Below are 27,968 nucleotides of genomic sequence, written 5' to 3'. Positions count from 1 at the left end.
AACACACAGTGAACACAACAGATACAAGGAAGACAGAGACTAACTCAGCTCAGTTTATTTCAAATAAGGGACAGTTAAATGAGAACTTTGCCACCTGTCTGACAAAGACATCATGTACTCAGGCCTCCCTACCTCCCCTTCTGCAACAGACAGCCTGCTCTAGACCCACAGTTCTAAAGTTGATCTGAGGTTCTCACTGCTAGCAGCAATCAAGGCCTTATCAGTTAGGTTCTTGTCAGAGAAAGCTACTAAAGCCATTATCTACACGGCATGTCTTTCCCAAGGGGTTCAAAGTAAGAGACCAGCTGAAAAAGGGAGACTGGTTTCTTTTCCTGGTGCAAAAGGAAAAGCTAAACCAAGAAATCCAATCAGAATAATATCCCTCCATGTCAAAACAGTGCCCAGCTCCTCTCCCTCCAAGAGAGGAGGAGAGGTCCTCTCTGGTGGCAGGCCCTCCAGGCAGAGCTGAGCAGGGCTGCAATGACTGGCAGGCTGGTGGGGAGAGGCTATGGGCAGGGCTTCTTCCCCAGGTGTGATCTCTGATGCTTATCCAGGCTGGAGCTCCAGCTGAAGCGCTTGCCACAGTGGGTACACTTGTAAGGTTTCTCACCTGTGTGAACCCTTTGATGTCTATTAAAGTTTGACCTCTGAATAAACCTTTTCTCACAGATGGGGCATTTATAGGGTTTCTCTCCTGTGTGGATTTTCTCGTGGTAGCGCAAGCCTGATAAGTCACTAAAGCCTTTGCCACAGTAATCACATTTACAGGGCTTCTCTCCTGTGTGAGTTCTCTGATGTTTCACAAAGTCTGAGCTTCGCAGAAAGGCTTTTTTGCAAATGGGGCAATGAAAGTATGTCTCTCCCGTATGAGTCCTTTGGTGGAAAACAAGCTGTGAATTTCTATAGAAGGTTTTCCCACAGTCTCTGCAGGTGGGCAGTTTCTGGGCCATGGGAGCTCTGCTCTGTCCCTTCTGAGAGGCCTCTCTCTTCTCCTCCAGCCACAAGGCAGACAGCTCTCCTGAAGAAGAGCTCTGTATGTGCTGACCTAGTTGTTTCCCAGGGACCCTTTCAGGAGGAAAGAGCTGCCCCCCTGGTGGTCCCTCACTCTGAAGGCTTTCCAGAGCTTCAGGGACATTCTCTCCTCCAAAGCGATGCAGCTCACTCTCACCAAGGAAATCCAACGCAGTCTGTGGTGGTGCCTCACCTGATGCCTGGCAGAAAACATCCAGAGAACCCTGGTCCCTGTGATTTTCCAAGTTTAGGTTCTCTTTGTCATTTTCTTGTCTGTCTTCTAAAACGAAAAAGAAGGTTTAATTGGCAGTAACTGTTACTCCCTCTTCTCCAACTGATGAAAAGACGGCACCAGGCCATCTTCTTTCTTTTTCACTGAGAGGGTATCAATAATGTGGAAGAAAACTATCACCTGGCTGCCTAAGCACTACAGACTCCCTTTCCTGTTCTGGGTTCAAGGCTAGACTAGCTCTGGAGCTGAACCACTCTCAACACCACAGTCTGCTGCTGGGCTTTTCAGACCCCTCTACAAGCACTTATAGGAAAACAAATATGCTATATGCAAGCTGTGCTTGTTAAAAGACGGTTGGTTTTCATTTTAAGATTTATTTTTATATCTTTAATTATGTGCATTGAGTATGTTTGTGTATATACGCATATGAGTGTAGGTTTCCACATAGGAGATGTTGTCACAGACATCTGTGAGCCACCTGACATGTATGCTGTGAACCAAACTCAGGTCCTCTGCAAGAGCAACAAACATGCTCTGAACTGCTAAGCCATCCCTCTAGCTCCAAGATGTTTATTTAACTAGAAAGGAAAAATAAGCATACACAAGAAAACCAAATCATCCCAACAGCACTACCAAACACGACTACATCTGTCTTCTTCCAGTCTTTGCTTTGAGACCCTGGTCTCATCTTGTGGCCCTGCTAGCCTGAACTTTTGTAGATCAGATTGGCTTCAAATTCAGAGCTCTGCCTGCCTCTGCCCTGAGTGCTGGCTGGGATTAAAAGCATGAGCCAACACCACCACCACGGCTGGACTTCCAGTCTTTCTAATTTAATTTGCATGTATTGACATCAGTTCTCTATCTGGCTATATAGCATTAATAGAATAAACATTGACACTGGTTTATTTAATATTAAAAATGGGCTCTTATGAGAAACATAAAATTTAATTAATGAACTTTATTAATGTGCCATTTTATTGTAGGTTAATGCGATAAGGCTATATTGTACCACACCGGTTAAATATAGAGGTTGTGTGTGCCTTGCTTTTATGTATGTTTTCATATATATTTTTGGTTTTGCTGTGTTTTCCAGGCTAGCCTCAAATTCTTAGGCTCAAGTGATACTCCTGCTCAGACTCTTGGGTAGCTAGGAATTTGAGTACTGGACACCATACCCAGCTATACATACTTTATTAACTTTTTTTTTAATTTTATTTTCCAGTTTAAATTTAGATAAGAAACAAGGTTGCTTCACAAGTCAGTTCCAGGTCCCTCTCCCATTCCCTCCCTTCCTCCCGAGCCTTCCCTCCCCCCCCCCCGTTATCCCCTCATTTCCCCAGGGAGGGTGAGGCCCTCCATGGGGGTGTGCATAGTCTGTCATTTCATATAGGGCAGGGCCTAGACCCTTCCCCAAGAGTTCGGGGTGAGAGTGCACCTCACATTGTTTTATTAACTTTTATAAGCACTTATACTTTTTTCTCACAATGTAGGTTTCTGATTATTACTCATGATGCAAATGATATTTTATTTTGGTTGAATATTTACTTAAAATTTTTAAATTACTTTATCCCTATAAATCTAAGATTCTATTCAGTGTCAAGCATACACTAAAATCCCAGAGTGGGAAGGTGAGCCAGAAAGATCAGAAGTTCAAGGACAGCCTACACCACACAGCAAGACCCATCTAAGGTAAAAGAGGCTATTTAAGCTGTGTCTGTCCACACATATCTATAATGCCCCTTCCCAGGAGGTGGATGAAAGAGGGACAGAAGTCCAACAGCATCCTAGCTACATAGCGGGTTCAAGGCCAGCAGGTCTACATAAGACTCTGCCTCAAAAAAGTTAAATAAAATGAAATAAACATAAAATATGAGGCTGTTTTCTTCTCTTTTTTCATTTTCACCTTAACAATGGCCTGCCAGATGTAGGAACCTGTCAGAGAACTAGAACTGAATGTATTAATTCTTGGAGTGCCAGGACATAACCCACTCAAAGGGTACAAGTACCATCTCTCTCATCTTTAAATAAGACTCTACAAACAGAACTTTAAAGAGTCAAGTAACAGCCACCATCAAAGAGTTATAATAAACACATTGTGTACTTAAGAATTCCCGCCCAGTGGTGATGGCACACACCTTTAATCCCAGCACTTGGGAGGCAGAGGCAGGTGGATCTCTGAGTTTGAGGTCAGCTTGGTCTAAAGGGAGAGTTCCAAGACAGCCAAGAACAGCTAAGGCTACACAGAGAAACTGTGTCCCAAGATGGATGGATGGATGGATTCTCCACTGTGGAAACCTGTACTGTTAATCATGTGTTTACTACAATAAGTATCACTGTAATAAGCAATTCTCTTGAGTTTTGGCCCATTTTCTGATCAATACCTGAATTCCTCGGAGCACAACTGTTATACCTATGGCATGAACATTGCCGGGTTCTTTTCTAAAACACTGTTCTTAGGTTTATTTATTTATTTATTTATTTGTTTGTTTATTTATTTATTTATTTTGGTTTTTGCGAGACAGGGTTTCTCTGTATTGTTTTGGAGGCTGTCGGTCCAGCCTGGCCTCGAACTCAGAGATCAGCCTGTCTCTGCCTCCCGAGTGCTGGGATTAAAGGCGTGCGCCACCACCGCCCGGCAGGTTTATTTATTTTAGTGTGTGTCTGAGTGTATATATGTGTATAACATACACACAGATACACACAGGAGCCTATGTAGGTCAGAAGAGGGTATAGGGTCCCCCGGGACTGGAGTTACAAATGGTTGTGAGCTGTATCTAGACACTGGGAAGAAAACCCAGGGCCTCTATATGAGCAGTAAGAGTCCTAAACAACTGAGCTGTCTCTCCAGCCCCAAGGTCCTTAACATCTACGGCAATTTAATTTCCAGAAGGACTGTCCCAACTCTGGTATGTCATTAAGCATAGGGAAATGGGCAGGGGGCTAATAAATATTGAGTATTGAATGATTTTTCTACATATGCTTTTTAGACCACTGAAAAATGGATTTTTGTTATTGTAAATCTTAATTCCTCAGTGATGAAAGGATGAATATTTTTTTTCTCACCACATCTGGGAGCTATTTTTCATATTCCAGGACTGCTGTCCAAATCTTACTGAGAAAATAGTTTGTTCTCGTCAACTTGCTTCCTAACTACTTTCTCTATATTAAGAAAAATAATACAGACCATCATTTATCTATCAAGTTCACCGAAATGTTTTGCACCAATTTAGTTGCAGTAATTTTGTTTGGAGTAATTTTTATGTATAGAATTGTTTTTACCTTATAAGTATGGGTATCTGTTAATCTTTTCCTCAACAATTTCTTTTATTGTATCTATCCTTAGAAAAATGTTTTCAATCCAAACAGGATGCAAATATTTACTTTCTTCTTTATGTCTACTTGCACATTACTTTCTTAAAGTTGATTTCTAACTTACTTTGTTAAGCAGCACAGACAAAACTGAGCAGTCTTTCCCATCGCTTCCTTACAGCACCGCAGAGAAGCACCTCCTGCCCCGAGAGCCATGCTTCCCGCTCTTCCTGGCCTGAGCATCTCCCAGCTTTTCTCACCACTTCTCCTTGCCATCAAGATATCTACTTAGGAACCATGTAACTGTTTGATTTTTGTTGGTGGTGGGTTTTAAATGCGTTGGGACTCTGATTACAAACAGATCTGCTTTTACTCTGACTGTCCTTCTACAGGGTCAGAGAAAACAGCACTTCTCTCTTGTGACTTCTGCAGCTGGTCTGTTACATTTCCCAACTGGCCCTTTCTCGTCTCTTTAGTTTCTGCCCCAGTTCAGAGTCTCTTCCCTGTGCAGCTGGACCTCTGCTTTGGCTCTTTACAGGATTAGAGGCATGTGCTACCACCTCCCAGATGCTTTACTCATTTTTATTGGGAATATAAAAGTGCACCAAAAAACAGTATCATGTAATAATAATAATAATGGGCTCAGCATATAAGACCACATACAGAGGACCTGGGTTCCTTTGGAGCAATGGATTTTAAACTATTTCATGTCCGAAGAGAAGAATGGTGAGAAAAGCTGGAAGATACTTCATGAATGTCACCCAGGAAGAGCTGGACTGTCTGGTTCACTTAGTGGAATTAATACTGTAATTTTAAAAAGGTTTAAATGTGTACATTGGTGTTTAACGAGGCCAGAAAAGGCCATCAGATTCCCTGGAGTAGAGTTACAGACAGTTGCTGGGTTGCCATGTGGGTGCTAAGAACAGAACCCAGCAATATATGTTGTTTCAAATTAAAATCATAACTGGGTATGATGTGTGCTTTGCATATATAAGAGCTGGCTTGACTCCCAGCACCAAAAAAAAAAGTGATAATAAAGTCATATGTATCAGTTCTTGTTCTCTGTAATATTATCAATAGAAAAAAAACCCTGATAATAAAGTCATATGTATCAGTTCTTGTTCTCTGTAATATTATCAAAAGAGAACAATTAGACTCCTTTGGGGAAAGGATAATTTGTCATGTAATTTCCATCCTAAGTCTCTTTCCTTCTTCAAGGTTCTAGAACTCAATGGGCATGTGTGTACACACGAGTGTACGTGATGTTTTCTATGACAGACATGTTTTAGAAAGAGCATCCACGGCAAAGGAGAGCACAGCATAATAAATTCAGATTTATTCTCAGACTTCAACTATGTTAAGCATCAGTTGCTGCTGCTATTTAATGAAGGTTAGGTACACAAAGAATAAATAAAACACTTTTCTGTTTATTTTGCTGATGGTAGTTGGTTACTTATGATTATGAGCACGGTAAGAAAAAATGAGTTTTGGGCCAGCAATATGGTTCTGTGGGTAACAGTGCTTGCCACACAAGTCAGATGACCTGAGTTTGATCCCCAGAACCCATAAAAAGATAGAAGATTATGTTACATAAAGCTGTCCTCTGACCTCTACACACATGCAGGGGCAAAGCATGTCCCTACACACAAATAAGGAACATAGGTTAATAGTAAAATAAAAATAATATTTAAAAAAATCCAAAAGTAATTTCTCTGAATTTTTCTGGTTGGTGATGGTAATCACAGCTATTACAAACTATCTTTTGAAGGAACCCTAACTACCTGTATCGACCTCAACTTGTCTGAATGGGAATTCTCTCTGAGAAGGAAAACTATCAAACTAGACAAGACTGAAAGTAGATTCAACATGTGGTCTTCCTTTCTTGGCTAAATAAATATGTCAATGGCCCTTTAGTGAGCAACAAGGAAACATAACTTTGGCATTCAAGCAAGATCACAGTTAGCTATAACTAATGGGAAAAATTCTTTACCCACTGCTTCCAATTTACTATGAGGAGATCAGAAATGGCTGGAAACCAATGAAACCCACTGACCTTTGCAGGTGAGTCTTGGTATCTTCTCACTGATGTGAAGTTGTAGTCCTGCCAGTTCTTCCCCATATTCTGCTATGTTAGTCAGGTCAGGTTTGGAGTTAGAAATACCTGCTACCAAGAGAGATAAACTTTATGAGCTTGATGAACAGTGACCTCTGGGAACTCAAACTGTGCCTTTTAAAAGAGAAGCCTAGACATGGAGACAGTGATGCTACCAGAGAACAAGATGATAGGAACATGTCGTTGGTGAATGCCATGAAAACAATCTAGACAGGTGATCACAAGGATCTGGGGACCACCAGCAGGCTGGTGCAAGGATCAGGACAGGGACTCCCCCAACTACTAGTTTAGACAACTTAGTAGGAAGAGAGCACAGATTCAAAACCAGTCACAATTGAATGCACTATAACCCAGGCCCTGGGAACTGTGAAAGAATGAGCAAGTCCTTGGTCTGATGCTACTTCCAGCATCTTTAAAAGAGGAATGTCATGGCTGGGTGTGGTGCTTGCTTTTAGTCCCAGCACTCAGATGGCAAAGACAGGCAGGCGTCTGTGAATTCAAGGGTTACAAATTGAGACTGTCTCAAAAAGGGAAAAATAAGGGGTTGGGGGGTGGGTAATGCCATCACCATGCCTATTTATTTCATAAATTTAAGGCATTGCTGAATGTCACAACTCACACAGTTACTGACAAACAGAGCAATTTCAGTCTCAGGACATTCCTACTTATAAGCTCGCTATCTCTAACTCCCCAAGTTCCTACAGTAGCACCAAGGATTCCCTTCACCCACAAACCCAGAGCAGGTCTCTAGGAATACACAGAAAATACCTAATACTTTTCCAGTCTTTTCATCTCCTCCTATCAAGCGGGCCCATGCCCTCACCTCCTGAGACCATTTTCCCATAGGTCTCCAGCATGAAATCCCAGTACTGTTCCTTCTGAGTAGAATCCAGGTTTCTCCACTGCTCCTAGAAAAAAACCACAGAAGTAACATTCCAATAAAACTGCTTAAACCTGCTTCCCAGAGCACAGAAAGCTGAGAGGAAGGAATTGGCCATAGACCCTGGTCAACAAGAGACCTAAGAACTCACAGGAACGTAGGGCAAGAAAAAAAGAGACCAAAGGGAAGGAAGACGACAGACTTCAGATCAGCATTTCTTGCCTAGTTTAGAAAACCCTTGGGGTGAAATTTCAGGGCTTATGCTGCATGTATTTAGGAATGAAAAATGCCACCATACACACTGACCTTGCTCTTGTCTCTTTCAAAAGTTGCAGTGAAGCTTTTGCGACTTTGAGGTCCTGCTATCCTCACTATTGGAAACCTAGCTATTTCAGAGAGAAAGGAAAGAAATAAAAAGGAAATTCTGGGAAGAGCAAGTGTAAAGGAGTGAAAGGTAGGAAAAGTCAACTGCAAAATCTGATTCTGAAAGAAAATCTAGTGGCTTCGAAAGCATCAGGTGTTGCAGCTGCATGCATCTGGACTCCCTCAATGGTTCACAGAAGGCCTAGCATGAAGTTGGTAAACTCTCAGTGCTCCTAAGCAAGGTATTCCCTTGTTACCCAAAGTAGCCTTTCTTCTTCTCTTCAACTGCAGGGTTAAAACCCAAAACTGGGAAGACCACACATCTCACATCCACCTACTTTTCAAACTCAGATTTCAGACTCCTCACGGGAAGCTGACAATAGCAACCCAGAGTGACTGGCACATACTCTGTGGAGTCACACACACTGAACCCAAGTCTCACTGGCCACTTTCCAGCTGTGTGACCTTGAACAAGTTACTTAGCCTTCTGGAGTCTCGGCCCTCACCTGCTATTAGCAGTGAACTCAAGAATTTGTTGGGAGGTTTGAAAGAAATACAAGTAACACTGTTCCAACAGGACACTGCCACTTTTCACCCTCAGCTCTAAAGCAAATCTGCCACCTGGTGTCAGGAATGTCTCCAGGAGCAACACCAAAAGACTTAAATTAGATGCTGAGCCGTAGATATATTTTGGTATTAAAAACATCAGAACACCCCATGTCCTCTTCTCCCCTCCTCTTCACCCCCTCTCTTTCTCGCAGCTCCTCTCCCAATCCCCTCAGAAGCTTCTGTCCTGTTCTCCTTCTCTGGGTTACCATGCATATCTCTCTTAGGGTCCTCCCTGTTTCCCAGCCTGGCACTCCCCTGTTTCATGTCTAAAATCCATATATGAGTGAGTACATACCATGCTTGTCTTTTTGTGACTGGGTTACCTCACTCAGGATGGTTTCTTCTAATGCCATCCATTTGCTGGCAAATTTCAAGATGAGGAAAAATAGAGGCGAGAAGGATGAGAGATACCGTAACAGAAGGAGCCATTACAGGTTTGAAGGGAGATCTGGCACTAGTGAGATGTCCAGAGGCCTACAAGGATAACACCAACAGGCAATCTAACCAACAGTGGAGAGGCTATCTTAAATGCCCTTCCCTGATAATGTGATTGACGACTTCCTTTTATGCCATCCTAGAGCCTTCATCCAGTGGCTGAAGGAAGCAGAGGCAGACACCCACAGCTAAACACTGAACTGAACTCCTGGAACCCAGCTGCAGAGAGGGAGGAGTGATGAGCAAAGGGGTTAAGACTTGGCAGGTGAAACCCACAGAAACAGCTGACCTGAACAAGGGGGAGCTCATAGACCCCAGACTGATGGCTGAGAGGCCAGCATGAGACTGATCCAGACCCCCTGAACGTGGTCAGTGAGGAGGCCTCAGCATTCTTTGGGGCCTCAGGCAATAGATCAGCATTTATCCCTGTCATCCAGATGGACTTTGGGAGCCCATTCCATGCGGAGGGATGCTGTCTCCACCTAGACACATGGGGGAGGGTCTAGGTCCTACCCCTGGTCATATGACAGACTTTCAATATCCCCCATGAAGGGCTTCACCCTCCTTGGGGAGTGAAGTGGGAATTGGGGGAGTCACTGGGGGAGGGTTGAAGGGGAGTAGAAGGGGGGGAGAAGGAGCTGTGATTGACATGTGAAGCAAACTTGTTTCTAATTTAAATTAAAATTTTAAAACATCAGTAAAAAATTTAAAAAACATCAGAATACTCAGCTCTCAATATACATACCTAACTATATTCCATATAAAAAATTAAATTTAAACTTATTATTTTGTTACTTTTCAATGAATGAAGCTCCTGTAAAAAGCCAGCCTGAGTAAATACTGCTGAATACAGGAGTCCTTGGAAAAGGATGCCATGCAAGCACCTGACAGAACGCCAGCTTTGCTGGACACTGACATTTCCCACAGCACTAAACAGCTGCTGCTAAGTGCAGTGTCAAGCAAAAGAGCACAAGCACCGGAAACTCCAACAGTCACCAGCAGCCAACAGACAGCCCAGAGCAGCGGGTCGGGCTTGCTCAACAGTGCGCCTCTGCCCGAAAGCCTCACACTCCAGAAATGCCAAGAAACTGAGGCTTGAATGTAACTCCCACTAGAGATGCAAGGTACCCGCAGCCATCACCTTTCCCTTTGAAAACCAAAAGGTCCTACTCTGGAGGACACAAGCCAAGAGCTGTGATGGGGGACTCATGTTCCTGTGTGGAAATAGCACCATCTTGTGGACGTATGAGCTCTGCCACCTTTGACTCAGTGAAAGCAGGAGTCCTACACATTCTGATAATGAAGTACTACATAGAGGTAATCACACCCCTTCAGTATCCTGAAGTGATTAGCAAAATCCCCAATTTACAGACAAGACTGGAGGTAGGGGTAATTTATATCTAAATTTCCCTTTATTTTCAAAGGATTCCATTAAATACAAAAGCTTTGCCAAGGCAGATAAGGGATGACTTGTTTGCTTTAGTGCTTGGTAGGTGGCTGGCAGTCAATACAGACACTGTAGTATATGTATAATTGCCAATCAGCTAATACAGGCACTGTGTGTGTCTATAATTGCCAATCTGCTAATATAAGCACTGTACTGTATATATAACTGCCTATCAGCTAATACAGGTACTGTGCATGTTTATAGTTGCCTATCAGCTAATACAGGCACTGTAGGTGTGTATAGTCTCCAGTTAGCTAAGACAGGTACTCTAAGTGTGTACAGTCATCAATCACCCAATATAATCACTGTGTACGTGCAACTACCAATAATGAACAGTGCTGGTGAACATTTTCAATATTTGGTTATTGTTTTATTTTGTGACTGGCCATACCACCATGACCAGCTTTGATCTTTCAAGTTATCCAAAACAGGTGGTAGTTGGTATCTGCACTGTTTTAATTATATTAACCAATTCTCCAGGACTGTCCCGATAGACTCCAGAAACAATAACCCTTTGATAAATTGATAGAGACAGTTTGGCACTATCATAAATTTAGACAGATAGACCAATGGCATAGAATAGAGGATTTGAACATAAGATGACAAAGCTACACACACAAAATTTTAGACTGTGGAGGCAAGAAGTTACATTGGGAAAAAAGCTGTTCAACAAATGGTGCTGGTGAAACCAGTTAATCTAAGAATGAAATTAGGTTCTTTCACCTTGTACAAAAATCAACTCAAAAATGGGCTGAAGACTTTAATATAAAACCTAACATGCTGAAACGTCCAGAAGAAAACATAGGGGTGGGCAAGACACTGGGGTGGACAAGAACTTTCTGAATAGAATACCAGCAGCACAGGAACCGGCGGTAACAAACAGGACCAAGTGTCAACAGATGGACCTCATGAAAATCAAATCCTGCACACCAAAGGAAGCCAGCAGCAGAACACACAGCCCACAGGATGGATGGAAGAAAAATACCCCGAACTTACAAAGAACTGCAGAAACTAAATACCAAGGAATGAAAATGCCGTTAAACAGAAAGAACTAACAGTTTTCCAATGAGCCTTAGCCCTGAGTAGCAGGCTTCTCTGCACTGTGCCACAATCCTCCCAATCTACACTTTCACATCTCTGGTTTCAGCTACTCACTGTCAACTGGAGACTGGGAGAATCAAATGGTACTTTTCAGAATGAATTCCTAGGGTTTAAATTGTACATTATTCTTTCATTTATAATTTGTCTGCTTGCTTGTTGTTTTTTAAGACAGTTTCTTTAGTAGAGGTCAGTCTGTCATGATCCTCACTAGAGCCTAAACTCTCCTACTTCATTCTTTAAAGTGCTAGAATTACAGGTGTGCCACCACACCCAGCAACTGTGCATCATTTTGAAAGGATGATTCAATCTTGAACAGGATGTAAGTCATCAGTTGAGCCAGCATATCCACTCTGCATATGCTACCCACCCACTTGCCACTTAGCAGCTGTCTGCTCAGATTCACTGTTGCAGTATCACAGTGCTTCTGTTCAACTGGCCCTTATTTTGCTTAACAGAGGCCTCTAAGCAGAAGTACAAAAGACGGTGAACATGCCAGACAGAAGCCATGAAGTACTTACTGTGTGGAAAATGAAAACATTCTCTACTCATTAAGAAAAAAAGCTATATACAGAGGTTGCTGAGATGTGTAGTGAGAAGGAATCTTCTCCCATAAGATGGTGACAAAGAAAAATTAGTGCTAGTAATGCTGTAAATTACATGTCTACACTGTGAAGATGTCTTTGCCAGGGAGCCCTCTGATTGGTTTAATAAAGAGCTGAATGGTCAACAGCTAGACAGGAAGAGGGTAGGTGGGGCTTCCTGGTGACCTCTTTCTCTTGGGTAGGCTTAGCATACAGAGATGCAGCTAGCTCTTTTAAGAGGCTCTGCAGTACAGTTGAGCACTTGAGCAGCCAGCACTGGGTACAAACACCTGCTGCAGGCAGACAACACAGTCCCAGGGGGGGCAGGTAAATGCTGCTCTGGGGCCCAGACCTGCCATCATGAGGCTAGACTCTCGGGGAACCAAGGGGAGCAGAGCCAGTCAAAGCACAGGGCCTAGTCACCTTCTACAGTTTAAGTGTTGGCTCACGTGATCAGAGAATAAATACTACAAATTCAGGAGGAAAAAAAGCCATGTCCAGGTCAAGAAAACCTCTGAACAGGTTTACAATGTGCTTAAATGCTAAAGAAAAAAATGGATATAGACAGTCATAAAAATAGTTTAAAAATAAAACAAAGTCTTTAAAGAAAGTGTAAAGTAATTTTTTTAAAAAGCCAGGTAAGCATGGTCTTATGTGGGAGCCTGAATCCTATAATGTTGCTTTGTCGACTGAATTTTTTAAGTATTGATGAGCAAACAGCAGCTGCTGAGAGACTCTGGATTGTGTAATGAAATGCTGAATTAAACCAGGCTATGTACTTTAGGGATGTCTTGGCTTCAGGATGGAAGTCAGGAAATGTGTTGCATTGGGGAGATTTTTGTTTCCACAGACAATGAAAAGCTACGGATTCCTTCAAAATGAATAAGAATCAGATTGTACTGGAGAAGACCTCCTGAGGATCTTGGCTGCTAAAGTAAAGGAGGAAGCTAGGAAAAACTACAGAACAGGTGACATGTATGCTGATTCTTTTACATAAGAACAGCTCTGAGACAGGATGAGACATGATGAATTTTGTTGGCTGCAGAGTCCTCATGACATGGCGGGCCAGTCCCGCAATGGATAACATGTCTGACTAAGGATCAGAGTCCTCATGACTTATTATTACATGCCATATTATTATATGGCATGGATAGAGGTTTGGTTATACACTACAAATGGACTTATAAAGTTCACATATGCCTTTTACCTGCTCAAACATAAAACAAAAACATCATCTTTAGCTGGCTTCTGCCCACCACACATGCCATACTTGTTAATATATATATGTATGTTACCTTTAAAAGTTTGCTAGCAGAAAAAAAGGACCAGATACCAATGCCTATGTTGCAGTTTCCTCAAAATTCTGCATCCAGAACAACTTCAAACTGCTAACTCAAATGGTCCAGCCTCATGTACTACTCCAGCCAGGACTTCAGATAAGCCCTGCACTTTCCCATTACACTAAGACTGAACAACAAATGTTACAGCTAGTTTTTCCTAGGACTTGATCATTATCTCAATTTTCTGAGGTTCCCCTAAAGATGCTGTCACCCCCAAACAACAGGAAGCAGTCTAGAGAACATTATACACACATTCCAAGGAAGTGGGGTTGGTGGTTTCTGGATGTAAGGTAGATGTTTGTCATTATTTTCGGAGGATCAGTTGCAAGTTGTTACTGGTTATGTAAAAAAAAAAAACCAACTAAATAAAGGAGGTTAAGCTCTCTTTCTGAAAAGAAAAGGGGGGGATATAGTATACTGATACAAATTTAAGGTTATTTTTGTTATATACACTGTACATTATGTTTCTACTCTTGTTTAAGGTAGTGTTGTACCTATGCAGCTCATTTAAAAATGTAAAGTTCTAGCCCTTGAAAGCTATTATTACATCAAAAATCATTATTACAAACTGCTTAGGATAACTAAGAAATACAGGTTAGTAGTTAGTTGTGGTAATATCTTTCTTGCACAAATAAAACCTGTCTGGGGATCAGAGAATGGAGCTTGCCACTAGCTACCCATAGAGGTCTGGAGTTCTGTACAGACAGACAGGAAGTGACATAGCTGGGAAGAAACAAACAGGATATAAGCAGGGACAAGCAGAAAATCTCTCTCTTCTCTGCTGAGACACTTAGGAGGTTAAGGTGTGTTGTGGCTTGCTCCTTCTCTCTGATCTCTCAACATTTCCCTCTATATCTGATTCTGGCCTTTTATAATCTAGACCAATTAAAACTCCTTTTACAGTTAGTCATCTAACAGTCAGATTTGTGGCTATGTTAGGTATGTTTTTAAGGTCAGAGATATGTTTTAGATAGATAGGTGGTATTCAAACTCTTCAGAGACCTACAGAATATGGCATTTAATGTTTTAGTAATAAGGCTTTTCATGACAGTGAGACATGTCTGCTCCTGGCAGCACCAATTTACTTAAAAAAACAAAAAAGGATGATGAGCACTGATGAACCTCCATATAGAGTTTGCTTTCACTGTAGCAGAGTTAGCCACTGAACAAGAAACTGCCCTTGCCTCGACTGCTAACAGTATGTTGTTCAATTAGCAGAAGCAGGACACAAAAGAAGTAGACTTCCAAACTTCAAAGTCACTTCTTTGAAATTCCTACTTCACAAAAAAGTCCGTCAGACATTCTAGGCCTGCCTGTAGTCAGAAGATGAATGCCCCCAATGTTCCAGGTGAATCTTGGGTGACTGTCCAGGCAGCCAGATGTCTCTGTTGTTTCTATATTTTTATAGTTTTGGAAGTTGCTTGCTTTGCAGTTCCTGTTTACTCAGGCAAAATTTTCTCTTTCCTGGGTCTCTGATGGGTTTGAAGACTTGGTAGTTATAACAATTTTCCTTGTTAACCAAATTAAAAAGGAAACTCACAAAGGAGGTTTAAAATGTATTAAGTTGAGAGACATAAAAGCTTAAATTGTTTATCTAAGAAAATGTCTTGAGGTCTAAAAAAGATAGTTGTGGTTTGGTAATAGAAGTTAGGACAGAAAGTAAAGGTACAAAAGTTTTGACTCCCCAAGATAAGATAGATAATGGAGTATTTTCTCTGAATTTGCCAAATGCAAATGGACTTTATAAATGTAATTTTTCCTGATACAATTATTCTTATTGTATATAGTTTTACAGTGTTAGAGTCAAACCCTTTCCTTTTTATTCAGACAAAAAGGGGAAAATGTTGTGGAATATTTGTATCTTTGTCAAGGTGCCTTCTGATTGGTTTAATAAAGAGCTGAATGGTCAATAAGCTAGGCAGGAAGAGGTTAGGTAGGACTTCTGGGGACAGAGAGGACTCCAGGAAGAAGAAAGGCAGGTTCGATAAGCCAGACACAGAAGAAACAGGAGATGAGAGGTGAAGGGAGGTAATGCCACATGGCGGAACACAGATTAATATAAATGGGTTAATTTAAGTTACAAGAGCTACTTGAGATAAGCCTAAGCTAAAGGCCAAGCTTTCAAATTAATAAGTCTCCATATTGTTGTTTGTGAGCTGACGGCCCAAAGAAAAGTCCGATTACAGAAGTTTTGTTGTCACACTGTGAACTGTGAAGTTACGGCCACAGTGGATGACAGTACTATCATCTACCTTACTCCACCTTGTCACAAAGACCTGTGCCATCTGACATGGGCACATAAAGGTTGAGTACAGCTTAACATGGTAAGACACAGTAACATAGGAAACCATACTCATGTTACTCTCATTACAGTATGCCATTATAATTACTCTGTTATTAGATGTTATTGTTAACTTCTCACCTTTCATAACTTACAGAGGGCTGATAGGATAAGAAAGCCCCACTATGTACAGGGTATGCAGTGTTATCCACAGTTTCTGATATCTACTAGGTCTATAAAATGAGACACACACACACACACACACACACACACACACACACACCCAAGTCTGGGCAAACTAGAACAAACTTTGTCCAAATAACTATATCCCCAAGCAAAGTCCAAGAACATATAGAAAGAAAACAAAGATACCCAGCAACTGCTTTAGATGTAGCTCAGCAGTAGATGTAACTGAGCATGAATGAAGACTTGAGTACCATCCCTGGAATGGACAATACAAAACCAGTGAGAAGACATTAAAAACAAACAAGCAAACAAAAAAACAGGAAATAATACATTATATGTAAGGAAAAGGAAGATAAATTATTTGGTAAAATTCGATTTTACATAAATTCTAGAAAATACAAACAAATGTGTGCTAACAGAAGGTAGTTAGCGGGTGTCTCAGAATGGCTGGGGTATAAAAAAAATGATGAGATAAGAATTCAAAAAATAAGACAGGGGCTGGACAAACAGCTCAGCAGTTAAGAGCACTGGTTACTCTTCCATGAGATCTGGGTTCAATTCTCAGCATCCACATAGTGGCTCACAACCATCTGTAACTAGAGTTCCTGCGGAGTCTGCCCGATTCTGGCCTCCATGAGGACTAGGCATGGACCTGGCACACACCAGGCAAAATATTCATATACTTACAATTTTTTTATTTTTCTTAAAGAAAAACTTAAAAGGCAACTTGAATATGATAGAAATATGTATTCTTGATTGTACTTGTATTTTAGAGCTGCATATGTACATCAAAACTTACCAAACTATGTATTTTGAGTATATGTCGTCTATCAACAATACTTCCATGATATCAGAAATGAAAAGATTCTCCTGTCACACATGAGAAATAACCATTCCAAGTTTCTAACAGATCCCTGTGTGGGTATCTCATACTAGGAAATGAAAAGCCCTTTCTTAGCACAGATTCAAAGTAATTTAAAAAAAAAAAAAGCAGAAACTACCATATTTGGGCAAAGACTTCCAAGAGGTTAGACTCATCAGTCAAAATGACTGACTAGAGACACAGGGACTCAACTTGGAGCATGGCTGCGTAACATTTGTAGTGTGTGTGGATTGAGTCTCATCCCTGTTCCTCTTCTGAGTCCGTGGCCCCATCAATCCTCCTGGGCCAGGAGAGGAAGGGCAGAGGACCCGGCTCACCTGATGTACTGCTGGGAGAAATGCTGTTCCCATGTCCTGGTCTCTGCTAGGCCTCTCCTCTGGTCTGGCAGGAAGCTGGGCAGCAGCCAGAGCTGTAGCAAAGAATAGAATTTCAGAATCAAGATGTCCCCCTTAACCACTCCCCAAAGGGCACCATAAATTCTTCATAAATTATAACAATTTGGGGTGTCAATCAAATTCAAAGGCTTGAATTTACCTCCTAACAACTACAACCCCCTCCAAACTTCCAAACAGTCTCACCCATGTTTCTCCCAGGTCCCTCCAAAGAACCAAAACCCAAATGGTGTGGCCTGAACACAGCATGGTTTAAAAATCAGACTTGGGTCATTTCCACACTTTCCGAACATTATATAGTTTCAGCCTACATTTAGTCCTCTAACCACAACCCCCAAATTTCTCCCAGAGAGCACACATAGCACGATGGAGAACTGCCCCTCACCTAACTCTGGTTCCATGTCTGACTCCTCTTTCACACCATGGCTCAGCAACTCCCCAGGAGCTGAGGGTGAATTCTGAAGGGGGAGGTCCTGAGGCACCACTTCCAGCCTGGGCTCCACCTCACCACCTTGGCAGTGTGTCGAGTTCATCTTCTCAGACGGGATCTCTTGTCCTAGAACTTGGATGCCAATCTGGACACCAAACACCATTAATTACCAAAGGATACAGAGTCAAGGTTGCTGAAAGCTAGTGGAATTGGTCTTCCACAGTAGACCATGAGACAAGTCTTACAACCAAAAGACCAGGAACTGAGGCCTGAACCAGGTCTGGGAAACCTGCAAATCATGCCACTAATATGTGTTCTCCTGGACAGTCTCCAATAATTAAAACTCAAGGCCGTTTTTTAGTAAATCAAAATTTCTTAGGTGGTGTGGGTGAAGGCTAAGTCACAAAACTACATAAGATATGAGGAGACCCAGATTTAATGTAAGCAGCACATACTGTGGTCTTTGTTTTCTGTTCTGAGGAGAGCTCCTTGAAGCCTTGTTGTTCCAGCACAGGAATTTTCCATTATGCATAATGCAGACTTTCACCCACCTCAGAGTCCATGCTGGGAAGCCAGCTCTTGGCAGCCCTTAAATAGCTTCAGGATGGGGCCTGCTGGTTGCCAGATGAGCACACCATGGGATTCCAGGCTTAAGAAATTCAGCTGATCCCAGCCCCAACTCTGGGGAAGGGAAAGAGACCAGCAACATCCAACCATTGATGGTAAATGAGGTAAGCAACTGTGCTAGATTAGTGAAACCCCAGAAAAAAATGTCTAAACAATGGGGTTTCTGGAGCTACCAGTTAGTGAACTCACAAAGGTTCTGAGGATGTGGCACCCCGGGAGAGGACTTTTTGCTCCTGAGTTTCACTCTACACAATAAACTGGTAACAGTAATGAAAGCACTTTACTGGTCCCGTAAATCACCAATCATCCGATCTGACAACCAGTTTGTTCGTGGTATTTGTGAGTGGCATCTCAAGTGCAAGAGCAGCTCTGTGGGACCAGGATCATCTGGACTGGTATAGACAGCAGTCAGAACTGGACTGACTTGCTAACGCTCGGTTTGTGTCAGAGAATCAAAGGACTGGTTACTGGTTTGGAATCTCTACATATATGTCATAATAACAACTATCAGAAAGAAGAAGAAAAAAGACAATGAACCAGAGAAGCCCCAGAGGAACCTGGGCTTAATTCACAGACAAGACACTATGCTTACCCACTGCCATAGTCTCCGAGGATCTCCCTTCAAGCTTTCCACAAGGGTCACTGCCTCTTCTCCACTACCTGGACACTGTTTCCTCACCCACATCTGGATCTCCCCGGGAAGGATGGTCAGAAACTGCTCCAGCATGAGGATCTCCAGGATCTGCTCTTTGGTGTGAACCTCTGGCCGTAGCCACTGGAAACAGAGCTTCCGAAGCTGTCTCAGCGTTTCCTGGGGCCCAGACATCACCTGGTAACGAAATTGCCTGAAAAGCTGGCGAGCAGTCTCAGCGTTGGTGAGCTCTCTTTCCTGGTTAGCATCTGATTCACAGAATGTGGCATCCTCAGCTTTGGCCTTGGCCAGAGAAGGCTGCAGGCCCAGGACCTGCCCTAAGTCAACAGGCATTATCTGGCTTCACAGGGTCTTTTAGGTGAAGGGCTTCCAGGATGGAACTGTCTCTGTAGAGAACTGCGTCTTCTAGCAATGCTGAAGAATGAGAGCCAAGGCTGTACAACAACAACACATGGTCAGGAACAACATATATGCACAACACCACCCCCTAAAGGCCTGCACCCCCTAAAGTAACTGTTCATTGTGTACACAATTCTATTTTGAGACATTGTAAACTTGAAGCCACAAAGCTAACTACACACTTATCATGTCCATATTCATATTATTCATTGATCTTCAAATGTCCAGAGACTCTATAGAAGAATGGAATGTACCAGACATGGTGGTACATCCCTATAATCTTAGCACTTAGGTGGTGGAGGCAAGAAGTTTAGGGCCAACTTGGGCTATATAATAAGTTCAAGGTATGCTTTGGCTATATAGCAAGACTATTTCAAAACGGGAAAATAAGAGGCTGAAATGATGGCTCAGAAGATAAAAGCATTTACTGTGCAAACCTAACAGCTTGAATTTTATCCGTAGAGCCCATAAAAGGAAAGAACCACTTCCAAAAGTTGTTCTCTGACCTCCATACATGCATCATAGTATATACATGAGTATCTGCACATACATGATATTTTAAATTTTTTAAAAGAAAAACATGCAAGAAATGCACAATTTTCACTGTTTCCAAGTAAATACATACTCCTGTATCTCTGTACCTATGTACCTGTAGACTAACATGTAATGCTTTTCGGGGCTGGCGATGCATCTCAGTAAGTAGGGTGCCTACCTAGCATGAGCAAAGTTCAATCCCCAGTATCTGTAAACTGTGACCCATGACTACAATACCAGCACTTAGGAGGTAGACACGAGAACATCAGTAGTTCAAGGTCCTCCTCAGTTACATTGAATTCAAGACCAACCTGGGATATATGAGACCCTGTCTCAAAATAAGTATAAGTCAATAAAGCTGGACAAGAGCTACCAGTACCCTAGGAATACAGAGTAATGCTGAAAGAATCACATGCTTCATAAGATACATAGGTCTCCTCCACCATGTGCTGTCTCAGCATCCACATTATCACAGGGTGAAAGCAACAGGGCCGAGAGACCATACACCAAAGCCTACAGCTGCAACTATAAACCAAAATAAACCTCTCCTTCTTATAACTTGTTTATCTCACATATTCTGTTACAAAAGCACAAAGCTAGCGAACACAGCATCAGGATTTAGCAGCAAATGAAGCAGTGAGAAGGGAACCATTAAATACCAAATCTTAAGGGTTTTCAAAGGATCATTTATTCTGTAGCATCTGACTTTACTACAGGTGCTCATAACAGTGGGTCATTGGACTAACCCTTAAAATGTCATGAAGGAGCGAACAGTCACCATTTCTCTGTATCACTAATGCAGCACATGTACACACCATATAAATATATACAATGACAACAAATAAAATTAAATGAAAAGACAAGAGGGAGGAAGACAGAAAGAAGGGGAAAAGGGAGGAGTCTGGGAAGGAGGGAGAAAAGGGGGAAAGGAAAGTACAACATTCAAAACCCAACTAGAGCCTATTTTTCCAAAGGTGCAAAACCAGGAGAGGAAAGAATAACTCAATGGTATACGTTTTTCATGTGAACCTCACTAAACTCATGGCTTTTCTTTTTTGGTTTTGTTGTTGTTATTTTAAAGAGCCTACAGATTTCATTTATACATTTAGGTAGTACTCTGTGGCACTAAAGCAAAAAATACATAATTGGGAAATTCCATTTCGGGCCCTGGCAAAATAGTGATAATACAAGCTAGTCAGACAGCTAAACGACTCCCAAGCTAGAGAAAGCATGTAAGACAAATAGTTTCAGGCACTCCACAGAGCAGGTGAGAATGCAGTCTTGAGAGATGCTGAAGTAGGGCCCAAGACCATATGGTTGGTTACCTGAGGACAACTTTGAAGTCACAGTGCAGGAAGCTCAAGTGGTGCATGATGGTCTTGAAAGCTGAGGCAACAAGAACAGAACTGAAAGCCACTCAAATCGCTGAATTCTGAAGAATGGGCAGGGAGGAACTTTGGGATGGGGGTAAGGACAGATGTCTGCATGGGGTGTCTACTTGGCCCTGGCATTGGCTTGAGACTCCTATAACCAAGACCAAAACCAAGGTTTAACGAACAGCAGAACACACAAAAGGCCAGTTAGGAATGAGGCACTGGAATTTTTAATCATGCAGGCTGAAAAGACACCCAAAGACAGGAGGAGGACCCTATGTTAAGAGTGACAAGCACAAACTCTCACCTGCCCTAACAAAATCTAAAAGTAAGTTGCTATCAGATCCACAGGTAGTAGTTTCATTTCATCAACTGGAGAAGCACCCTGCTCCTTCCAAAGATCTGCTCCATCAAAGCATAACATAAAGCCTAGTATAAGTACATTGCCGGCACCAACAAACAGCAACATACCTCAAGAAGATAACTGGTGCTCAGAATCGATAATACACACTCTGAAAGAGTCAAAATATGATCCAAGATTACTAGATATACAAATAAATAAGAAAGTATGACTCAAAGAAGGAAAAAGAAGTAGTTGACAAAAACCAACTTTAAGATAGTCAGAGGGCTTAAGGAAAAATTACTGAAATATGAAACAGAATCAGGACTCTCCACAAAGAAATGAAAACTATAAAAGCAATAAAGTTAATTCCAGAGAAAAAAATAGATCCCAAAATTCTAAGTACAACATAAACATCCTTCAAAAATTAGAAATAAGTCAGGCAATAGTGGCACACGACTTTAATCCCAGCACTCAGGAGGCAGAAGCAGGTGGATCTCTGCAGTCTGGTCTACAAGAGCTAGTTCAAGGACACAAGACTTCTGGTGTCCCCACACTAGACAGCCTCCAAAGCCACAGAGAAACCCTGTCTTGAAAACCCCAAAAAAAAAAAAAAAAAAAAAAAACATGAACACACACACGCACACACAGACTCACGAACAGATTTCTCAAAAGAACCAGGAAAATCTGTCACCAGTAAATAGATACTGCACGAATAAAACACATTCATTCCTCCAACTGACAGAAAACCCAGATCTTCAGAAGCAAAAAGAGTCAATGTTTGGTGAATGCAATTACTGTAGTTGTTTATTCTGATAACTTCCTTAAAAGGCAGATGAGGGTTGGTAAGATGGCTCAGCAGCTAAAGACACTTGCTACGAAGCATGACTACCAGAGTTCGCTCTCTGGTACCCAAACAGTGGAAGGAGAGAACTGAATTCCACAAATTGTCCTCTGACTGCCACACATACACTGTGACCTGTATACATTCACATACATAGACAATAATGTAATTTTAAAATTAACAAATAGTATGAGATATTAAAACTGCATGGGGAGAACACATTTAATGAATTTGTTATGCTAATATATTTTCTACTTGCCAAGCCAAAAAAGAAAACAGGATGCAATTGCTGGGGGTGTCCAGTGGGAAATGAGAAGTATTAAGTTAGAGGTAAGAAATGGCAGATCTGGGCCGGGCGGTGGTGGCGCACGCCTTTAATCCCAGCACTCGGGAGGCAGAGGCAGGCGGATCTCTGTGAGTTCGAGGCCGGGCTGGACCGACAGCCTCCAAAACAATACAGAGAAATCCTGTCTCGTAAAAACCAAAAAAATAAATAAATAAATAATAAAAAATGGCAGATCTAAAATGGGAAGTGTAAACTGATACAACAATAAAGGAGACTTTGACATATTAAACTCTACTTAAAGTTTAAGGATGCATAGAGTTAGCTTGGCTGCATTTCCAGAGGACCCAGGTTTGGCACCCACCATCCACAAAGTGACCCATAACCATCGTAACTCCAATTTGAAGGGATCCAATGCCCTATTCTAGACTCCTCTACCGATATCAGATACACAAAGCACTGCAGACATGTATGTAAGCAAAAAACTCATACACATAAAAATAAGTAATCTATTTATTTAAAAAAGAAATGTCTTAGGAGAAATAACCAGAAAATTTTAATGGAAAACAAGACAATGCAGTAGACTAAAACCCAACTGTATCAAAAACTACATTAAGTGTAAATGTAATAAACACTCAAACTACAAAAGAGAGCTTTCAGATTTAAAAAAGCAAGACTCAGCTATGTGCTATCTGAAACAGACATTTTAAATGTAAAGACAATAGCCTAATAAGTAGCTAAGTGGTTAAAACACCTTACTAGCCTGTGTGAGTCCCTGGGCTCCATCCCCAGCACCACAAATATTTAAATATTAACTAGTTGGGTAGAAAAGTTTAAAAATAAAAATTAAGGAAAACTATATTCTGTATGAATATATTTCAACTGCATTGTAGTTGAAGAATACATACTTGAAGTTTCCAGTTCTATAAAACTTGTGCCTACTGTTTGTTTTAATGTTTCTTTCTTTCTTTTCTTTTTTTTTTTTTTTTTTTTGGTTTTTATGAGACAGGGTTTCTCTGTATTGTTTTGGAGGCTATCAGTCCAGCCCGGCCTCGAAATCACAGAGATCCACCTGCCTCTGCCTCCTGAGTGCTGGGATTAGAGGCGTGCGCCACCACCGCCCAGCTTGATTACTGTTTCTTATATATTAGGATATATTGTAGCTGCTGTGTCTAATTTTGATTGCTGCTACAAGGAACTGGCATAGTGAACATAAGAAATTCTATATGGCTACATTAGTATCTGGTCAAGCTGACTGGAGGACCCTCTTAGGGTTTCTACTGCTGTGATGAAACACTGTAACCAAAGGTAACTTGGAGAAGAAAGGGTTCCACCCATACTTTCCACCTAATAGTTCATCATTGAAAGTAAGTTAGGGCAAGAACCCAAACAAGGAAGAAACCTGGAGGCAGAAGTTGATGCCGAGGAGGGGAACACTGCTTATTCCTCCCGGCTTCCTCAGCCTGCTTTCTATAAAACCCAGTACCACTAGGCTAGGGGTGGCACCATCCACAATGGACTGGGCCCTCCCTCATCACTAATTTAAGAAAATGCCATCCAGGCTTGTCTACAGCCCTATCTTAATGGAAGCAATTTCTCGATTGAGGTCCCCTCCTCTCAGTGGACTATAGTTTGTGCCAACTTGAAATAAAACTACCCAGAACAACAACAAAGGTCATTTCATTTTGAGAAATGCGTTGATTCATCAATAATAGTGTGGCTACAATAGTATTGACAAAGAAAAAGGGAAAATAGAAGGCATGTCATTAGAACAGATGGGTAAGATCATCTCCAACATGTAATACATCTAGTATCAAATTTTTTGTTGCTGTTCTGGCGGGTTTTCTTTTTTTAAGGGGGTGTGTGTTGTGTATTTGGGGTTGTTGTTTTGACAGAGCTGTCTCTATAGCCCAGGCTAGCCTGGAACTCGGGGTAATCTTACTGCATGCATCAGGCTGTTATTACAGGAGTGAGGTGCTCTGCTTGACTTCTAGTATCAAAGCTGGCCCTCACACCTGTGGTACGCTTATTTCAAGTGCATAAGAAACACCAGGGAAAACAAAGCATGGATACACATTTCAAACAACTACAAACTTAAGGTCTACGTATTCTGCAATAACAGTGTCCAAGTTAGGGTTGTGATTATTATGCTGAAACACCCTGGCCAAAAGCAAGTTGGATAGGAAAGAGTTTATTTGGTTTACACTTTCACATCACATAGTCCATCACTGAAGGAAGTCAGGACAGGAACTCAGGGAGGGCTGGAACTGAAAGGCAGGAGCTGATGCACAGATCATAGAGGGGTGCTACTTACTCATTTGCTCATTATGGCTGACTTTAATACAGTTCCTCATGTTGTGGTGGAACCCTCCCCAGCCATAAAATTATTTTTGCTGCTATTTCATAGCTGTAATTTTGCTACTGTTATAAATCATAATATAAATATCTGATATGCAAGATATCCAATATGCGACCCCTGTGAAATGATCGTTTGACTACAGGTTAAGAACCACCGGTTTAGTCGTTCTGGTCTCTTGTTAACCACAGCTGATTCTTCAGCCCCAGCTAATCAGAATCACAGATTAACTAAAAATATGCAACGGCCTTGATAGTCTTTAAATGACTCAACTTCACAAGCTAGGCCTCTATCACCTGCATTTCTCAATTCTCTCATCTTCCAAGCTCCCACAGAACAACTCACCAAGGTTTGAATACTCCATGGCTTTTCTAGCCCAAAGTTCCAAAGTCTTTCCATAATCCTCCCAAAACAATATGGTCATGTCTGTCACAGCAATACCCAGTTATGCTGCTACCAATTTCTATCCCAGTTAGGTTTACTATTGCTATGAAGAAACACCATGACCAAAAGAAAAGTTGGGGAGGGAAGGGCTCATTTGGCATACACTTCCACATCATACAGTCCATCACTGAAGGCCGTCAGAACAGGAACTCAAACAGGGCAGGAACCTGGAGGCAGGAGCTGATGCAGAGGCCATGGGGTCTTCTGGCTTGTTCCCCCCCCCTGGCTTACTCAGTCTGCTTTCTTATAGAACCCATGACTGGGGGAAAAGGGCCAGCCAAAGAAACACTCTGGCCCTGAAACCAGAGCCAAAGAAAACACACCCTGAGCCTGAAACCAGAGCCAAAGAGACATACTTTGGCCCCGAAACCAGAGCCAGTGAAAGAACACACTCTGACCCTGAAACCAGAGCCAAAAGGTTAAAGGGGACCAAAAAAAATGCATTCTTCCCCTGGCCAACTCAGTACAAAACTTAACCAATCTCTGAGCTTATCCAAGCTCAGGTGTTGAAATCTGACCAATTCCCACCCTGAAAATCTCCACCCTAGAAAAACTCTGTTCCTAGGAAGCCCTATATAAACCCCTGTGCTTGTTCAGTTTCCCATAGTAGAAAAGGCAGAGGCAGTCACCCTACTGGATTCTTCCCTCCCAATAAATGTCTTAAAAGAGTTTTGGGTGAGACCTTCTTTCCCAGGAACAGAGCAGAGCAGAAATGTAACAACTGCTCTGGGGAAACCCTCCACTGCCTGAGCAGGGCAGAGTTGTTACACTGGGGAAACCTTTCCCTGGAGCAGGGCTATGAGCTGCTATGCTGAAGATGACTTTGTGGTACTCTTTGGCTCCCGACTGCCAGGATCCCTTTCCATCCCAGTCCCTTTCTAATCGAGCTGCAATGCTTACAAAGACCAAGCACCCAGGGATGTGACCACCCACAATGGGCTGTGCCTCCCCATCAATCACTAAGCAAATGCCCTTATGGATCTTATGGAGACATTTTCTCAGCTGAGGCTCCCTCCTTTCAGATGACTCAAGCTTGTGTCAAAGTGACATAAAACCAACCAGAACACACAGTACAATTAAATTAGAAATTAACACCAATAAGGGAACTCGAAACTCTAATTTGTAGAAATTAATAATCAGTAGTCAAGACATCACAATGGAAATTAAAATATATTCTCACACAAAATGATCATGAAATCACAGTATACCAAGCTTTCTGAGCTTGGTATAGTGGTTCTCAACCTATGGTTCACCACCCCTTTGTGGGGGTCGAGCAATCTTTTCACATAGGTTTCTTAGACCATGAAACACATTTACATTATGACTCGTAACAGTAGCAAAATTATAATTATGAAGTAGTTTGGGGTCATCACAACATGAGGAATTGTATTAAAGGGTCACGAAGCATTAGGAAGGTTGAGAACCACTGGTTTAGGTAGAAAACCAATGGTTTAGGGAAAACTTGCAAGAAGCCTCTGTTTTAGAAATGAATATGTATACAAAAATCCTTCACTGTCTAAATGAACTTATTTAGTAAGCTTCACAACAATAACAGAATTTCAATCGGCAAAACTTCCACTTATAACCTTAGTCACACTTAGTTCCTGAAACTAATTTGGAGAATATTCAGAAAACGTTAACACTGAATCTTACATATTTAAATCTTATGCTAATACTACTTGCTCAGTGCAGCAAATAAAGGCCAACTGCTAGCTACCCCTGGCATTTATGACAAGATGTCCATTTACTCAAAGTTAAGTTATTTTATAGAGGGACTTAGGGGGTTGTACCCTGATGAGGATTTAACTTCTCACAGAAGGAACACACGATCATCAGTTACATTTCTATTGCTGACGCTTTAACAAATCGAAATGAAATGTGCATCTAGGTCAGCATTCTTCTATACACAGGTTAAGTTACACACCCGTAGGGAGCCCTTTGTTTATCAACTGTGAGCTCTGCTCGTGCTGTAGCTGACCTTCCGGACCGCCCCGTAAGGTAAGTAATAAAAGTTTACAGATCAGGTTCCTCCACGGCTCCCAAGCAGCAGCGGTTTAAGCCCAGGAATCGCTAGAGCAGACTTCTGGGGATCTGCCGGGGTGCATCAGGGTTGTCACTGAGGGCGGGGTAACTAGCGGCAGGCCTTCCAGCCTGCAAACTGAGCCCCGGTTCTCACCGTCCGAACCCCTCTCCTGGGGCCGACAACCCGGAAGAGCACTTTCCGTTCCGTCCCAGTCCCCTCCCCCGCACGCGCCTGCTGCCAGCGAACGCTATGGGATGGGGGCTGAGACCGCTTCCCCACCGCAGCTAGCTCCTGACAGTTAGTGAGCTGGAGCGACAGCAATCTCGACCCCAGGAATCGGGGACCCCGCCCGCCGTCCTAACTCCTGCGCTTACCTCGGCCAGAGGCACCCGTTCTGGCGCACTTCCGGAAGCCGGACAGCTGCGCACCGCCGAGGCTCTGGTGACGCGCGGCGCTTGGGCGGAGTAAGGGGCAGGGCGTGTGGGTAGCAACCTGAGGCC

General features: G+C 42.2%; 1 protein-coding gene across 4 annotated transcripts; it reads right to left on the bottom strand.

The window, feature by feature from the left end:
* Positions 1-22: 22 nt before the first annotated feature.
* Znf18 (zinc finger protein 18) lies at positions 23-27,968 on the bottom strand. Of its 4 annotated transcripts, none has more exons than XM_021225786.2 (7): positions 27,843-27,968; positions 18,813-19,306; positions 17,549-17,738; positions 17,089-17,180; positions 7,489-7,573; positions 6,606-6,716; positions 23-1,291 (listed from the first exon to the last, which is right to left on the bottom strand). In XM_021225786.2, the coding sequence occupies exons 2-7, from the start codon at positions 19,203-19,205 to the stop codon at positions 507-509; spliced, it is 1,656 nt and encodes a 551-aa protein (XP_021081445.1). In that variant the 5' UTR covers positions 19,206-19,306; positions 27,843-27,968; the 3' UTR covers positions 23-506. The 4 variants fall into 4 exon arrangements, with proteins under 4 accessions (XP_021081445.1, XP_012967189.1, XP_040604810.1 ...); XM_013111735.3 differs by having other exon boundaries at positions 6,606-6,713; XM_040748876.1 differs by lacking the exon at positions 27,843-27,968 and adding an exon at positions 27,370-27,593.

This window comes from Mesocricetus auratus, unplaced genomic scaffold (assembly GCF_017639785.1).
Source record: "Mesocricetus auratus isolate SY011 unplaced genomic scaffold, BCM_Maur_2.0 Super-Scaffold_100007, whole genome shotgun sequence".
In the NCBI taxonomy this organism is placed as follows: domain Eukaryota; kingdom Metazoa; phylum Chordata; class Mammalia; order Rodentia; family Cricetidae; genus Mesocricetus; species Mesocricetus auratus.
Note: the sequence above shows the minus strand (reverse complement) of the source record. Positions and strands in the feature narration are given on the sequence as shown.

Coding starts and splice junctions, on each gene's coding strand:
- Znf18 (XM_021225786.2), bottom strand. CDS start 19,205: ATGCCTGTTGACTTAGGGCAGGTCCTGGGCCTGCAGCCTTCTCTGGCC. Junction 7,574..17,088: donor TTCTCCCAGCAGTACATCAG/GTGAGCCGGGTC, acceptor GTTTTTTTCTAG/GAGCAGTGGAGAAACCTGGA. Junction 6,717..7,488: donor TGGGAAAATGGTCTCAGGAG/GTGAGGGCATGG, acceptor CTCTCTTGGTAG/CAGGTATTTCTAACTCCAAA.